General features: G+C 41.0%; 1 protein-coding gene across 1 annotated transcript; it reads right to left on the reverse strand.

Annotated features, from left to right (window-relative positions):
- Positions 1-12245: 12245 nt before the first annotated feature.
- rps29 (ribosomal protein S29) lies at positions 12246-13580 on the reverse strand. Its single transcript, XM_020521384.2, has 3 exons — positions 13440-13580; positions 13229-13328; positions 12246-12395 (listed from the first exon to the last, which is right to left on the reverse strand). Exons 1-3 carry the CDS (start codon positions 13499-13501, stop codon positions 12387-12389), a joined length of 171 nt encoding a protein of 56 aa, XP_020376973.1. The 5' UTR covers positions 13502-13580; the 3' UTR covers positions 12246-12386.
- Between the last annotated feature and the right edge of the window lie 4851 nt (positions 13581-18431).

Below are 18431 nucleotides of genomic sequence, written 5' to 3' on the forward strand. Positions count from 1 at the left end.
AGAATTTCACTCCCTGTAAATATTTCATACTTTGACTACCCCCATTAATGTTGGGGAAGTTGAAATTGCTTCTGTCACAACGTTTTACACTTTTCTGAAATTTGCCAACATATCTGCTCTTCTATTTCTTTTGGACTGTTAGGGGGCCCTATAGTACAGTCCTAGTAATGTGATTGCTCTCCTTTGGTTTTTAACTTCTACCCATATGGCTACTTTTGAGGAGCTTTCTACGATGTCATCTCTCCGTACTGCTGTAATAGATTTCCTGATCAATATTGTGACATCTCCTCCTCTTCTACCTCCTTCCCTGTCTCATCTGAAGATCCTATATTTTGGAATATTGAGCTGCCAGTCCTGGTCCTTTCTCAACCATGTCGGAGTGAAAGCAATTACATCATGTCCCCATGTTTTTATTTGTAGCCTCAACTCAGCTTCTCTTTTCACCAGTATCCTTGCTTTAAAATAAATTCCATCCAACCTTGCCAAACTCCTTTGTGCCTTAACTGGTCTACAATTTTTATGCCTTCCTAACTGATTTGCTGTCTCTTCTAATTTTGACTGATGATCTCCCCCTGGCTAAACCTTCTCTCAGGATCTCACATCCCTGCCAAATTAGTTTAAACTATCCCCTACAGCACTATCAAATCTCCCCACAAGGATGCTGGTCCCATTTCAATTCAAATGCAACCTCTCTGTCTTGTATTGGTCCTGCCTCCTCCAAAAATGATCTCAATGTCCCAGAAATCTAAGACCCTCCTTCCTGCACCATCTTCCAGCCACATATTCATCTAGACTAATCTCCTAATTCATATACTCACTAACGAGGGCACCGGGAGTAATCCAGAGATTACTATTTCCGTAATCTATTTCCTTACTCCCTAACCTTCGCTTTCAGGACCTCATCCCTTTTTCTACATATGTCATTGGCACCAATACATGCCAGGATCTCTATCTGTTTGCCCTCCCACTTCAGAATTTCCTGCACCATTCGGTGGCTTCCCTGACCCTACTATTCTGGAGTTTCTTTTGTAGCTGCAGAAATGCCTGTCTGTTCTCTTTATGTTTGAGTCCTCTCCCACGATAGCCCTGTCATTCTTCTTCCTCCTCTCTTTTGCAGCAAACCCACCCACGGTACCACAATGTTGGCTGCAACTGTTTTCCCCTGCACAGTCATCTCCTCCAACATTATCCAAACCCAGCTGCAGATGACAATGAAACAATAATGTAAGTTGAAGCACTATTTATAACCAAATAATACATGTTTCAGCTGAGGGATGTGTGATGTTGTCTGTCTGTGGAACAAGGTGCTTACCATAAAAGTCCATAAGCAGGTGTTCTGCTGTGAGTTTTTTGCCAGAACTCTTCTCATCCACAACATACAGAATAATCTTTGGCTGGAAGTTAGGAAGGAGAAACACTATAGGGATACAGGCATCTGTGTTTAAATAACATACTTGTGTATGTAACTATTTGATTACACTCAAATATTTTCTTCCAATCATTGAGAAAGTTAAAGCAATTGGTTAATACCTAAATTAAATGGATACCTTTATAATTCATTTGTTTCATTCATACAATAGGAAACAATAAAATCCCAATAATTTAAACAAACACAATGGCTCCTTTCTATGTAACATTTTCATTCACAGTTTTGCCAAGAAATAATAAGTCTTGGTACAGAATTTTCCTTAGTTTTTTTTACAGAATTTGGTAAGTGATGACTAGTGTCTCATAACAAAGAGTTGGTTCATACACAATAACATGTGCATTAACCTTGGCTTTCCTTTCAATGCAATTTACACAATCACCCTTCTACCAACCCCACTCATGAGTCAGATGCTAGGATTCAGAGCAGCATGAGGCAATGCTCACCTAATTGCAAGTTTATATTCAAAACCTTTCCAAATGCAATGGCAGAGACCAAGAATTTTCCACATGCAGAATTCCAAGCACAAGCCCCTATCCCATCAATCTCACTAGCAAGATATGCTGATACTTCTGCTAGAAACATAGAAAACAGGTGCAGGAGTAGGCCATTTGGCCCTTCAAGTCTGCATCACCATTCAATATGATCATGGCTGATCATGCATTCTCAGTATCATCCCATTCCCACCCTCTCCCCATACCCCTTGATCCCTTTAGCTGCAAGGATCAGCTCCCTGTTGAATATATCTAATGAACTGGCCCCAACACCTTCCTGTGAGAGAGAAATCCACTGTTTCACAACTCTCAAAGTGAAGAAATTCTTCTCATCTCAGTCCTAAATAGATTATCCCTTGTTCTTAGACTATGACCCTGAGTTCTGGACTTCCCAAACATCAAGAACATTCTTCCCGCATCTAGCCTGTCCAGTCCCATCAGGATTTTACATGTTTCTACAAGATCCCCCCCTCATTCTTCTAAATTCCAGCAAGTACACACCTAAGTCTTTCCTTAAATCGCAGTCTTGCCATCCCAGAAATCACTTGGTGAACCTTCAGTAGACTACTTCAATATCAAGAATGTCCTTCCTCAGAATAGGAGACCAAAACTGCACTCAATACTCAAGGTGTGGTCTCACCAAGGCCCTGTATAACTGCTAGTTATTTATATTCTTCCAAACATTTCTGTGCTTCCTTCACACCATTACCTGTTTACTATTCCTTCCACTGAGCTATAACAGTTGAACTGAAAGATTACCCCATTATACTTACACAGATGCTAATTGACTAAACCGCAATGAAACTTTTTGTAATTGACTTTTTGTTGTCATCCGCCTGACCTTCTCAGCCTCATCCTCCAACTGTCAAAATCTTTCCATCTTTCCAACCAATGCCAACTGGCCTGAGGCTAATAAGATACATGGAAAGATAGATTCCTCTTCTGTTCTTTAGCAGTTTTGTTTTCTGCTGATCCTACACAGCATGGGGCACACACTTGACACTCCAAGAAATTACAAGCTGTTCAAAGGCTACTGCACATCCTCAAGGCATTAAATATTTATTAAAGTGAAATGCTGAGAAGGTGCCAAATTTCAAGACTGCTTCTCAATTCTACCACAGAATCCTAGAGGAATCTATTGTGGTGCATAACTGAATGCAGTATACACTAAAAACCAAAGGGTTATGACACATTTTCCTTGAATTTACACACATTCCTCTGTACTAAAGGCAAACATCACATTTCGATCATAAGATGATAAATAATTTAAATTAAAAATTAGCATTTTAAATTAGTTCAATTATTATGACTATTAGGGTGTGTTAATTAAATAAATAGGTTTAGAAGTAATGATTCCCTGTAAGATATTCACACAAAATGACTGTGCATTGTTTTACCCTAATTTAAGATTTAATCCGACTTTTTATGAAAACAACTATTTGTATTTTAGACACTATGCAAACAATTTGTACAAAATATCTGACTGTTCAACTTTTTAAAAAGTCTCTCTCCACATTACTCTGTACCTCAGAACTCTGAAATCGCTCACCATTTAGACAATGTGCTTCTTTTTTCATTCTATCTTGCTAAAATGGATAATTTCATATTTTCTTAGATTATACTCTAATTGCCAGCACTTGCCCACTTGCATAACCAATCTATATCCCTTTATAGCCTCCTTCTATTTTCTTCACAACTTATTTTTGCCCCTCTTTTTGCTTCATCACCTCTGTCCTTTCATCTAAGTAATTTACATAAATTGTAAGTAGTTGAGGGATCTATGCTGATTCCTGTGTCACCACTCATTACATCTTTCCAACCAGAAAATGAGCCATTTATGACCACTGTTTGCTCTCAGCTAGCCAATTTTCTATCCATGATAGTAAATGACTACTCACACCATTGGTTTTTATTTTCTGCAATAAACTTAGATGTGGCATCTTATCAAATGATCAGTTGAATACAGAGGCAGGTGGGGTGAAAATGAGGACAAGGCTAGCCCTATCATGATCCTCAGATGAAGAGAAAGAGCAGAAATACATGTCATAGGTCAGACACACTGGAAGCTTTGGCAAACACGGGGAGTGGGAATCCTTGGTTCTGGAAAAGGAGGACATGTCGAAGAGATGGAGTGGCAGGTTGTTTCATCAGAACAGACACACAGAGACAGAGGACAGAATCTTACCAGAAATTGCCAACTGGTTTTGCTGGTTTTGGGTATTGGATCCTTTACGTTCGTCAGTAACTGTCGCAGGGTGATTGTTGGTTTGTGGGCTACTCTGATACGTAGGGGTCTGAATAGTCTTGTGGTCATCTCTGAAATGTCCTTTGTGTACAGTAGGGTGATTAGTGAGTCTGGTGGTGTTGTGTTTTCCTGTTGTGGTCTGTCTCGGAGGTAACAGCGGATTGTGCTTTTCGGGTATCCATTCTTTTTGAAGACTCTGTATATGTGCTCCTGTTCTGCCTTGCATAATTCCAAAACCTGCAAAACCAATGTAATATACAAAATACCACTCAAAGACTGTGAGAAACACTATGTAGGCCAAACCAGAAGAAAACTAACTGTACGGATACACAAGCATCAACTAGCCACCAAGAGACACGACCAATTCTCACTTGTCACAATACACATGGACAAAGAGGGACCTGAATTCAACTGGGACAACACATCCATAATTGCACAAGCCAAACAGAGACACACCAGGGAATTCCTGGAGGCCTGGTATTCTAACCAGAACTCCATCAACAAAGACATTGAATTAGACCCTGTGTATAAACAACTGAGAAACAGAAGCGGAAGTGGTACCAAACACCCCAACAAACTGAGGGATATAAATAACAAGCGGGACAGAACACCCACGCTTCACCTGAGGCGCACTGACAATATTACCTTGCAGGGTGTCAAAACGTTTGCAACCAAACCCACTGGCTCGGCGAGCATGTCTACAACCTCATGGGTAATATAAGAACATAAGACATAGGAGCAGCAACAAGCCTTTGAACCCATTAAATCTGCTCCACTATTCAACAAGATTATGACTGATCTGAAAATCCTCAACTCTACATTCCTTTCCCTTGATTGCTTGATGTGTAATCCTTTATTCTGAGATCACGCCCCCTTGCCCTAGACTCTCCCACAAAGGGAAACAGCCTCTCTACATCTAACCTGTTAATTTCCCTTAGAATCTTGTATGTTTTAATAAGGTCGCCTCAAATTCTTCTATGTTCTGACAAGTACAGGCCCAATCTACTCAACCTCACCTCATACTACAATCCCTCCCCACCTGGTATCATCCCAGTGAACCTTCTCTGGATTGCCTCTAATGCCAGTATATCTTTGCTTAGATAAGGGGCCCAAAGCTGTTCACAGTATTCCAGCTGTGGTCTGGCTAGTGCCTTGTATAGTTTTAGCAAGGCTTCCTTACTTATATACTGTATTCCCTATAAAATAACGGCTAACATTCCATTTTCCTTTCCTACAAACCACTGAACTTGGATGCTTTCTTTTTGTGATTCATAGACAAGGACTTCCAAATCCCTCTGTTCCGTGGCTTTCTGCAGACTTTCTCCATTTAAGTATTCAGCTCCTCGACTCTTCTTCATAATCTCACACTTACCCACTTCCATGTGCCAAGTTTTTTGTCCACCCACTTAACTTGTCGATATCCCCTCTGCAGACTCTTTGTGCCATCCTCACCACTTGACCTTTCACCTATTGAGGTGGGGGGAAGAGGTGATGGAGCTGAGACCTTTACTGAGGACAGAGCTCTCAGGGTCAGAGGTCATTACAAAGAGATGAGATTGGAGGGAGGGAAGGCGTCAGAAGGACCTGAAGGGAAGAAGGATCCAAAGGTGTTTTGTACATGTTGAAGCTTGCATTTCTTCAAAGAATGAAATTAAACTATGGTCTTTGAGATGGATGGAGTCAGTCCTACCTAAGAGAGAGCTCAGGATTATGCGTGTGGCAGCAGATAACGCTGAGGATGGATCTCAGGATGCAGCGAGAATGGTTGTTAGAAGAATTCTGAGTGTCTAGTAATCGTGTTGAATCCAAAGCAGAAAGGCTGGAATTTCAGTTGGATTCCAGGTGGAATAAATCAGAGTTGGAGACAGTTTCCAAGGAAGGAGACATAGTAGCCAAAGCTTTGGTAGCTATAAGATCAAAAACAAGAAGAAAGGTAGAAAGTAATGAAGGCGAATGAGAGAGATGAGGCAAAACCCATTGCAGGAAAGAGCAGACCTTCCAATGAGCTGATTCCTAGAAGACAAGAGGCAGTGAATAAAACACAAATACAAAATTAAGATGCAGGAAATGTAGGCTAGGAGTAATAACACCAGATTCTCATGTAGCTTCTATGCCAAAACATCTCAAAGCAATTTACACTGTGATGGATATTAAATTTGTGCTGCAGAGAAAATTTGGAAGCTTGGATTCCTGTTTCATTGGCTGGAGGCAGCAAAGCACTGAAAGAAAAAAGCAATCTCTGTCAGACCTTCCATCACTATCTAAATTACCCTCAAGAGAGGGTTCATTATAAATATTACATTATGGTTCACATGCAGATTTTGTTTCACAGTTTTGCTTAATTTTGTGAATCTACAGTTTGAATTACTCCAAAATGATATAGATCCAAAACAAAGAGTTTTAATCTGACTGAAACACAAAAAGAGACTGGGAATTGATCAGCTGACAGCAGCCATTTTAGTGCAGCCTTGAAGCAACATTTATTTTATGATGAAAAGATCTCAACTCTACAATACACAGAAAAATATTTAACACTTCAAAGGGAAACTAAATTTATTCTAAGAATTTCAAATTCACTGCAGATGCTGACAAAGAAGAACCAAGCAGTTACTTTGCTAAGGTCAACAAATATTTGCCACATATTCATTGTAAAAGTAATTCCATCTATCAACAGGAGATGCTTGTGAAAGCTGCACTGAAAAGAAAATCCAAACTGTATACATGTTGTGCCATCTTGCTGTGAATAATGGCATAACACCTATCGTCTGGATCATGTACGCACACTTTTAACCACCAAATCCACAGATATATTCACACATTTTATTCTTTTAAACTATAAATTGAATATTTATCTAATACTGGACCTAAAAATCCAATTGAACATAAAGCGGAAATCTCAATTCACAGAATATGGATTGAAAAGAAAAATAAGATTAGAATTTACATTTTAAATAGAAATTGGGAAAGATAGTGCAGATCAGTCAGCATCTGAATGACAGACAGGAGGCTGGAAGAACACAGCAAGTCAGGCAGCATCTGAAAGAAAGGAGCACTCAACATTTCAGGTATTACCCTTCTTCAGGGCATCTGGATGAACAGGGAAGGTTAACAACATCGGTACATCCTGTCATCAGAAAACCTTTTGCATCTTTGTTAAGATCAGTTACGTTTAGGCCACTGCTCTTTTGGTTTATATTCCATGAGATTATTTTTTCTGAGCATGTTCCTGTTGTACACTTGGCTCCAATGCCAGTCTAGAATCTGCTCCAGCTGGTGACAACTTGCCGTTTCACTAGAAAGTGAGGGTGGAAGCATTCCTGCTTATATGACTTATGAGTAATGCTTGATCGTAGGGTGATAACAGTATCCAGTATTGTCGGTTGCTACACAGAAAAGGGTAAATAATGGTGTAGTAATAGTTTTGCTGGATCAGCAATTCAGAGGCCCAGTCTTTTTTTTAACCAAGTCTTCCTTTATTTACATGTGCACAGGAGAGAGGCCCAGTCTATTGCTCTGGCGACAGGAGTTAAAATTCCATGACTAAAGCAAGTGGAATTTAAATTCAATGAACCAATTCTAGCCATGTAACAGTCTCTGTAATGCTGACCATGAAAATATAACTGATTTTTATAAAAGCCCCTCTGGTTGACTAAGATCTTTTAGGGAAGGAAATCTGCCACCTTTAACTGGTCTACCCTGCATGTTACTCCACACGCCCAGCAATGCGGTTAACTCTTAACTGTCCCCAACCCCCCTGAACCAGCCTGGAAAATCACTCAATTTCAAGGGCAGTTAGGGATGGGTGACAGATGCATGCAACATCCACATCCCACAAAAGAACGATAATAGTAAAATAAATCTTCAAAGAGATGAGAGGATCACTGACGCTGTGGGAACCACACATCCCAAGTAGTCACCTTCAGAAGGAGATTAAATAAATGGAAAATAAAGACTGTGGATCTCACTTGTGTTCGCACTCAACTTAGAGGAAGCCATCATCCAACGTCTGGTGTTTAACTCAAGACCTGAACGTGAAGATTAAAGATTGATACTGTCACCTATTTTATATAATGGATGAGCCTAGTTTAGCAATAATATTTCTTAAAATTACAGAATTGACTTTCCAAGCAATAATACATCAGCAGGCTTCTCAGGTTCAAATTAGGGTTGTATGATGCATAAAATTGACCCTTGATTCATTGTTATCCAATAATCCAAAGGAATTTAGCAATGGAAATGCAACATTCTTCTTAGGCAGGCCCCTGAAATCGACAATGATTTTCTTCTGTTCGGAGCTGTGGATCCTGAGGTAATGAAACAGCCCAATACTAGATCAGCACACACTGACACAACTGGGATAAATGGTTTTTGAAAAGGATGGGATGTCTGGATTGCAAATGGATTAAACTATTATCAGCTTCAGATGGAAGCACCTTAATACAGACTGCAAACAGTTGTTTTGGCGATCATTACTACAAAGGTGCTCCAGGGTTAGTTAGATACCTTATCAAAATATTAAACTACAAATGCAAGTCATATTACACCCTGAACTGGCAACATAACAAATCATTGTGTATCTGATCTTTTATTTTGTCATATGTTTCCAGTCATTAATTCCATTGGTGATTACTAGCTAGATAAGCATCGAATGGAGTTGGCTATCACTGTGTATACTGTTTCTATGAGAAAAGGAAAGAGACAGACTCAAATCACGAATAATTCTGTGCAGTTTAATCAGGAATTCAGTTTGAACGTATGCACTTTTAAAAATAAATCCTACAATCTATGCATTTTTAACAGCTGCCATGTTGCCCTAACCTATATAAAAATATTTGCAGATGAAATTGTTCAACATCCACTGCGAGCAGCATGTGCACCAATTTTTCCATGTTCAATTCTTCACAGGTGTTCAATCAAAGATATACTACACTTAAAATGATGAGCACAATATTCCACATCGAAGGTCACAACTTCCATTGCCCTTTTTTAAAATTCACGCGTGGAATGAGGGCTTCATTGACTAGGCCCGCGTTTATTATGCAAGCCTAATTTCCCAGACTTCAGTTAACTATCAACCCCGTGACTTTGTGTCCAGAACCACATTTCGTCCAGACCAGGTAAAGATGACAGACCGTTTTCCTTCAAGAACACTCGCAACGGGTTTTTACAACAATTGACAGTACCTACATGGACACTATTAACTTTTTAATTCTACATTTTTATTGAATTCAAATTTCACCAGCTGCTATTGTGGGATTCAAACCCATCCTAGCCACCAACATTATCTCTAAGCCACAACTACAGTTCAGCACTACACAATTCTGACCACTGGATTTCAACATGCCAAAGTTAAGAATTTAATACTCAGCAGCACACTTCCATCCAGTGGTCAGAATCAGTACCACAACACTGAATAGAACCCAGTTCATAGCAACCTCACCTTTTCTGTTAAGAGCTAGGAAAGAGGAAAAATCAATACTGAATACAAAACATTACAATTGATTTAAATAAATCTGAAATAAAAAGTTAAGACAAAGGAAATAAAGATAGAAATATGTCAAATGCTTTAAATAATCAAAACTTGTGTTTTCTTTAACATCTTAATGAAACATCCAAAGTGCTCCACAGAAGCATAAAAAACACTGTATGACACCAAGCACCATGATGACAGATTAGGACAGATTATCAACAACTTCGTCAATGAGGTAATTTTTAAGGAGAAAAATGAGCCAGACAGGCATACTGTTTTATGTGTGGGGGTGAGGGATGGGAATGGAATCCAGAGCATGGGGCCTAGGCAACTGAAGGCATGCTACCAATAGTGGAGAAATTAAAATCAGGATGTACTAGAGGCCAACTTGGAAGAGGTCAGATATCTTGGAGGAGATTCTTGGGATAATTTGTATAGCACCTTTCACACCCATTGGACATTTCAATGCACTTCACAGCCAATCAGGTACTTTTAAACTGCAATCCTGTTATAGTGTGGGAAATGCAATACAGCACAGCAAATTCCCTCAAACAGTAGTGTAACTTTGTGTTAAGAGATAACAACCAGAACACCAAGAGTAACTCCCCCAGTGTTCTTTAAAATGGGATCTTTTAACTTCATCTGAAAGCACGAATAAGGCTTCAGAGATCTTCAGCACAGAAGCACTCCTTCAATACTACACTTGAGTGTTAACATTGATGTTTATGCAGGAGTAGGCAATTCAACTCCACAAACCTAGCCTACCACAAAAGATAGTGTCTGATTGCAAAATCCACACTCCCACCTGATAATCTGAGGGTCAGCAGACCCAAAACGTTAACTGTTTTTTTCCTTCACAGATGCTGCCAGACCTGCTGAGCTCTTCCAGCAACTTTGTTTTTGTTCCTGATTTACAGTATCCACAGGTCTTTTGGTTTTTACCTGATAATCTTGCTCAATAGTAACAATCTACCTACAACATATACAATAGAACTGCAGATACTGGAATTCCAAAACAAAAAGTGCAGAAGAAACACAGGTCTGGCAATATCTGTAAAGAAAGAAGAAATAACACTTCCAGTCCAGTGACAAAGGATTACTGTTGTGATGCTGTTTATCCAGCACACACAGATGGTTACCAAAATGATCTACTCAAGGAAACTGCTCCCACCACATTTTCAGGGCAAGTTCCAAAGACAGTCAAATCTCTGAAAATTTCACCTAACTTGTATTAAATGCATGACCCCTGATTTTTAAAGTGATCCCTAGTTCTATATTTCCCCAAAATACAAAATATTCACTCTATACCTACACTTTCAAGGCTCAAGAACTCATCTCACTCTTCTAAAGTCCAACAAATGAAAGTCTAGCCCTTCTAATCTTTCCTTATAAGGCAAACCCTCTTATTCTAGGTATTATAGACAATTAAATCTGCTCAGCATCACCTCCAGCACATTTACGTACTTCCTTAATTAACTGATCTTTCTGGTGCTAGGAGAGTCTCAACTATACATTTAATGTTCATGAATTTAACAAGTTTCCATAAACCACAGGAGCAGAAGTAAGCTTTTCAGCCCCCTGTACACACCACCATTCAAGATGATAGCTAACCTAATTATCCTCAACTACACTTTCTTGCCTTTTCCCCTAGATAGACTTTTAATCAATCTCACACTAGAATATACTTTCCAATGTCTGAGCCTCGATGACCCTTCACAGTAAAGAACTCCCGATTCACTATCCTCAGAAGGAATACAGTATTTGTCCTAAGTAGATTGTGCCCTCCATGCCTAGTCACATTCAAAGAATCTGCCCACATCTACTTATCATATCCACTAAGAAACTCAATTATTTCAATACAGTCACCTTATTTCTCTGAAATCAAATGAGGCCCAACTTCCTCAACCTCACTTCAAGACAATCCCTCCAAAATTCAGACCAAGCTATCGTACATTCTCTGGACTGCATCCAATACCACTACATCTTTCCTTAGATGAGTGGACCAAGACAGCTCATAGTATTCCAAGTGTCATTTAACTGATCCAATGATGATCACTGGACTCGAAACATTAACCACCTGTACAGTTGCTGCCAGACCTGCTGAGCTTCTCCAGCAATTTACATTTTTTTTGCCATATTTCCAGCAGCTTGTCGTTTTGTATTAGTGGTCTCATTCATACTGTGTGTAATTTTCACAAGGCTTCCTCTCTTCTTAAAATCTGCTCAAAGAGCAAACTTAGATTTAATTCAAGTTCCCCATTCTCAATATTAAATGTCTTCTGCCTTCACTGTCCTTCTTAAAATTTGCTGCCCAGAAGCCTAAGTAGCTTATGAATAGTTAGCTCAAATACAAAAGGGAAGCACTCCTTTTTAATAAAAAAAATTCTAGATTTTTTTTGCTCACATTCTAGTAAAATGATACCTCTACCTATTCTTCTCACCAAAACACATCATTTCACATTTCTGTCTTAAATTTCACCAGTCTGTGCCCTCTAAAGTCCCAATTTCTCAGTTCAGCATTTGAGAGAATCCATGATCACACGATGGGGAAAAGCAAAAGAGCAAATTTACTTTCAACTGAAGTGCAGTATCAACAACAAGAAGGCAAGCAACTGGCAAATTAATTTTATTTACAAAAATGGAGCATCACAAAAATTAGCTTCATTGAGCTTAAGACAGTAGAAGCCCTTCAACATGTTGAGTATTTCCAATTCACCATGTATTAGAAAGCATTCTTGCTCCTTTTGTAATTTAGTCCAACTAGAAAAGAAAAAAAAACACATTATATAATATTTCCATTATTTACTAAAAAGGCTTTAAATAAATAACTTCCTGCACTATAGCATACAATGATTTATACCTACATTCCAAACTAATGTCTAGCATTTATGCTGAACTTCAATGGGGGAGGGGGGAGTCAATAACCCATCGGACTCTTGATGTTAGCTCTTCACATCAGTAACATGAGGAGCCCAAATACGAAAGTCCAAGAATTTCAGCAAATTTAGACAATGCACTTTGTTTCAGATAGAAAAAGGGTGGTTAGTGTTTTATATCACATTAATGCACAAACGGTTTTTCACTGTCCAACTAGGAAAAAACCCTACCTGTCAGTCTGAACATACACGATTGTTGTATTGTTTGAATCGGATCAAACGTGATCAAGACGTTTGCAAAATTCAGGCATCCTGAGCCAAAATAAATTCTGACTATACTTCCATGATTTACACATAACCAAGTATTGTTTAAAATTAGCACGATGCGGATAAATTACGCTTCGGCCACACCGATCAGAGGCTCTCCAGGTACAATACAGTACAGAGGACAAATGTACGGGGGGGTAACACCTTCGGCCAAGAAGTGTACGTGGATGGAGTGCTTCAAGAAGAGGCCCGCTCACACGCGGAGGTGCGGTGACCGGTAGATACTAAAGGTGGGAGACTTCCCGCGGGAGTGAAGGTAGTGGCCGGCTGTCTCTCTCTCAGCCCGCGGGGACCACACGTGTAGCCAGGAGCGGCCAGCTGAGCTAGGCCCCGATCTTCCACCCCGGCCCAGCAGTGCCCTGCCCGGGGACACCGGAGCTGCTCCTTTACCTTGACAAAGCCGATGTCTTTGGCGTATTGTCTGAAGCACTGGCGGCACATGTTGAGGCCGTATTTCCGGATCAGGCCGTGACGGTTCGCACACACTCGGCTGCAAGAAAGACAAGACGAGAGAGCTTTAGTCAGGTGCTGATGGGGTTGAGGGGGCGGCGGGGGAATGAAAACAATACCACACGGCCTCCCGTGTCCGAGGGGGACGCACCATGAGCGGGAGCCCTGGCCGAATTTCCTGGGGTGGGACCAGTAAAGCTGTTGGTGACCCATGGCGGACAGAGCTCGAGAGAGAAAAGGGGGGAGGGGAGGCTGCGCAAGCGCTCTTCAAACCCTTCCCGTCAGCCACGGCGCGCTCAGACGTATTCACGAAACGACGCGGTGACATCGACCTAGCCCCGCCCCCTCCCCCGTGTTATGCACCCACTCTCCAAACCAGGGAGAGTGTCATTGACAACTCTGGCCATAGTGCAGCTTGTAACGCTTTACACCAGTTTCAGAATTTCCTGTTGGCGTGGGACTCCCACAGTTACCTGTGGTGAAGACTTCACTTCCTGTGAAACCTCACTCTCATTGTCCCAGTTTCTACACCGCATTCGTTCTTGATGCCATCTTCGGTGGTGGGTGTTGGTGTGACTCTGAGAAAAGTCCACCGTCTTCCTCAAGTGAGGACTGCCCACCGCTGTGGCCTTCCAGCAGTGTCCAACCCATTTCCCGTTCTTCTGCCCGGCCCCCCTCCCCTCACTCCCACAACAGCCGTGTGTTCCACTGATCCTCACTTTCAACCCCATCAGCATCTGCATCCAAAGGATCATCAGCTGCCATTTCTGCCACCTCCAGCGGGATGCTACCATGTGACACACATTCCCCTCTCCTTACATGTCAGCATTCTGCAGAGAACATTCCCTCCGAGATATCCTGAACCACTCCTCCTCCACTCCCAACATCTCCACAGTACCTTCCCTTGTAATTCCAGAATGAGTAACACCCACCCATTTATTTCTTCCTCATTAATCAAGGCCCCAGACATGCCTTCCAGGTGAAGCAGCGATTTATTTGCACTTGACTCAATCTAATACATTAGGGACATTCAAGCGACTCTTGGATAGGCACATGGATGATAGTAAAATGTAGGGTATGCAGGGTAGTTTGATCTTAGAGTAGGATAATAGGTTGGCACAACATCATGGGCCAAAGGGCCTGTACTGTGCTGTACTGTTCTGTGTTCTAATCTCCCATATTTGCTGTTCATAATGTGATCTCCTCTACACTGGAGGGACAAAATACAGAGTGGATGACAGCTTTGTGGAACATCTATATTCTGTCCTCAAAAATGACCCTAGGTTTCCAGTTGCCTGCTACTTCAACACACCACTGTGCCCCCTGGCCAAACCTCCCACAATGCTCCAGTGAGGCTCAGCACAAGCTGGAAGAACATCTCATTTTCTGTTTGGGGACCCTGCAACCTTAGGATTCAATACTGAGTTCAGTAATTTTTGGGCTTGAACACCTTCTTCCACGTCCTTAACCCATCCTCACATCCCAGGCTCTGTCATCATAGGGGCTGCTTTTATCACTGCCAACTGATTTTTACTTACTTGTGGTACCTATTACCAGCTTTTCTTTCTCCCCAGCTCACCATTATCTAACCCTTTGTCTCCATAATTGCTTTTCTATTCTCTGGCTAATTGGTTAGTGTCGAGGGATGTGAAGGTTGGGTGGATTAGCCCGGCTAAATGGGGATAGGGTTGGGGAGCTGGGTCTGGGAGTGATGCTTTTGGAGGGTCAGTGCGGACTCAATGGGCTCCATGGCCATTTCCACACTGTAAGGATTTTATGATGCTATTCTATGATCCTTCCAACCACTATCTTGTCTTCTATAGATATTCCACAATTTCCTAGCTACATCAGTTCTGAAGAAGGTTTGCTGGACCCGAAACACTATCTCTACTTTCTCTGCACAGATCCTGGTGGACCTGCTGAGTTTCTCCAGCAATTTCTGCTTTTTCTTAATGCAGTATTATTGTTATCAAATTTCTGTTTTAGTTTGTGTCCTTATTAGCTACCCACCACTATTTTTAATAGATAATTTAGATATCTTCTGGGTTGAAGGTTTGGGTGGAAAAACAATTGGAGGGCAGACTGGACACAGGTGACAATATGCAAGTTCCAAATTTGAAAGTTACGCATAGAATTAGGTCATTTGGCACATCATGTCTGCGCCAGCCAACAAAAAATGTCATACTGTCTAAATACCAGTTTCCAGGATTTGATCCATAGGCCTGCACTGGAGACGCATATCCAGATATCTTTTAAATAAGCTGTGGGTTTCTGCATCCACTACCCTTTAAAGGCAGTGATTTTCAGGTCATTATACTTTCCGAGTGCAATAAATATTTCCTCAACTCCTCTAATCTTTGTATCAATCACTTTAAATCTATGGCCCCTGGTCACTGCCCTCTCTGCTTGAGAAAATAGGCCCTTTACATCCACTCAGTCCAGACCCTTCACGATTTTGCATATCTCAATCAAATCTCCCTTCAGTCTTCTGTTTTCCAAGGAGGACAACACCAGTCTATTCAACCTGTCCTCATATCTGCATTTTTACAGGGCTGGCAACATCCTTGTAAATTTCCTCTTTCCCTCTCTAGTGCAGTTTCATCCTTTCCAAAATGACATGATCAGAACTGCACACAGTACTTAAATGGTGGCCTAACTACCTCCCTGTGCAGATATTCTATAAATTGGTAAATAAAGGTTTCAATATGCCTTCTTAACCACACTCATCATTTTAGAACACTCATGGGAGTGCCTTGTTGGAGTCTTTACGTCGCTTGTTGATGTTTTTAAAACCTCAAGTAGCAAACCACTGATGTTAGGCAGAGGGAGGCAATGGCCGACTGATATTGTCACTGGATGGGGAGGCAATGGCCGACTGGTATTTTCACTGGATGGGGAGGCAATGGCCGACTGGTCTTTTCACTGGATGGGGAGGCAATGGCCGACTGGTATTATCGCTGGAGTGTTAATCCAGTGACTCAGATCACATTCTGGGAACTCTGGTTCGAATCCCAGCACAGCAGAAGTTGGAATTTGAATTCAATAAAATATATGGAATTAAGAATCTAATGATGACCACAAATCCATTGTTGATTGTCAGGAAACCCCATCTGGTTCACTAATGTCCTTCAGGGAAGCAAACTGCCATCCTTACCTGGTCTGGCCTACATGTGACTCCAGACCAACAGCAATGCGGTTGTCTTTGAACTGCCCTCTGGGCAATTAGGTATGGGCAATAAATACTGGCCTGGCTAGCAATGTCCTCATCCCGTGAATGAATTAATAAAAGAACACTGGGTCTAAGTGTCACATCTAGAAGAGCTAAAAGGACCAATTCACCAAACAGGAATATTCACCACTATTTGGATAAGAACTATTCTGGTTAGTTGTTCAAGGACATTTACATCATTTGATGTGCCACTTGTTGCAATTATCCACCACCATTATTTATTTCTTTATTAACATTTAACATTGAATATAAAACATCAAATAATAAACGACTAAATGTTCAAGATTAACTGCCACCAAATTTAGAACACCGTGTTGGTACCATTATCAACTGTCCTCGAATATTACACTGTACTCTGACAAAACAGAGTAAGTGTTCAACATTCGTAGTGTAAAGCCAGATTGGTTCTGCCATCCTATACCTGTTGCTAAATATTTGCAAATGTTCAAGCATCAGGTAGATGCTTAGTCTCGACAAGTCCTGAGCAAAGGGTTTGTATCGCTGTATTCATCGGAACCACATGAGGGTGTTGTTCATCTCAAGCCAATTCCCACATGCCCCCTTAACAGGAACAAAGTACACAGGCTTGGAGCCTCCTGCCACTTCCTTTATTTCCCAGTTAGGATATTTATATTCAACCCAAGATTTTTCCAAGACTTTCTTGTCATTCTTGAACTGAACTGTAACGTCTATCACCACGGTCACTTGTTCTTTCTTAAAGATTAAGTCCGGTTTCCAAAGCGATCCATCTTCGTCTTTTAGCCATGATTCAATAAATGTTGTCTAAGCATACTGACAAATATATTGATGTAATTTTGTTACAATATTACTGTGGCGTATTATCTATGCACTTCTAATAAATGGACAGCTTCTGGAAATGTGAGCTAACGTCTCTAGTGCAGTCTCACATTTTTGACACTCTTTGTGCATGTCTGGGAGACTGCTTGATAGGGTAGTCCTCATGAGGTATAGGTTACACCACAATAGCAAGCTATTGATTAGCCTTGAAAATTTAATGTCTGAAACAACTCCAAGAGGCCAGTATCCCGTCACCAAGTCACCCTTTATTTACATGTGCACAGTACACTGGTTGTTGCCAGCCAACTCTGATTCAGTCATGTGAACTGAGGAGATTCTAATCTCCTGGTTATGTTTTTTTACCCCTGGTTATACTCTTTTAATTCAAATTTCACATAAGTAACAGTGTCACAGACACAACACATAACATTAGTCACAATACATAAAAAAGTCACCAAAAACAAAAACGTTAACACAGAAGATCCTACAGAAAATCATTACAGTCCAAACAATAGATTCGAGCCCACATAAGTGTCCAAAACACAGCAGATGCTTTAAGGTCACCAATATCAGGCAATTCGCCAGAGAGCAGAGACATTGACATAAAATACCATATAGAAATACAGTTCAGTTCAAACAGTAGTACAGGTGGCATGGTGGCTCAGTGGTTAGCACTGTTGCCTCAGTGCCAGGGACCCGGGTTCAATTCTACCCTCGGGTGACTGTCTATGTGGAGTTTGCACATTGTCTGCGTGGGTTTCCTCCGGGTGCTCTGTTTTCCTCCCACAGTCCAAAGATGTGCAGGTTAGGTGAATTAGCCATGCTAAATTGCCCGTAGTGTTCAGGGATATGTAGATTTGGTAGGTCATACAGGGATGGGTCTGGGTGGGATGCTCCAAGGGTCGGTGTGGACTTTTTGGGCCAAAGGGCCTGTTTCTACACTGTAGGGATTCTATGATTCTATGAACTTCGTTTTTGTTCCTGATTTACAGCATCCGCAGTTCTTTCGGTTTTAATTTTTGCATTATGTCTAACAATGATCTGAATTACAGCAATGTCATTGCATTAGTTTTAAGAACTAAATGGATTTGTTAGGGTTATTGGTCAGTAATGGAC

This window comes from Rhincodon typus, chromosome 8 (genome assembly GCF_021869965.1).
Source record: "Rhincodon typus isolate 14 chromosome 8, sRhiTyp1.1, whole genome shotgun sequence".
Taxonomy (NCBI): Eukaryota; Metazoa; Chordata; class Chondrichthyes; order Orectolobiformes; family Rhincodontidae; genus Rhincodon; species Rhincodon typus.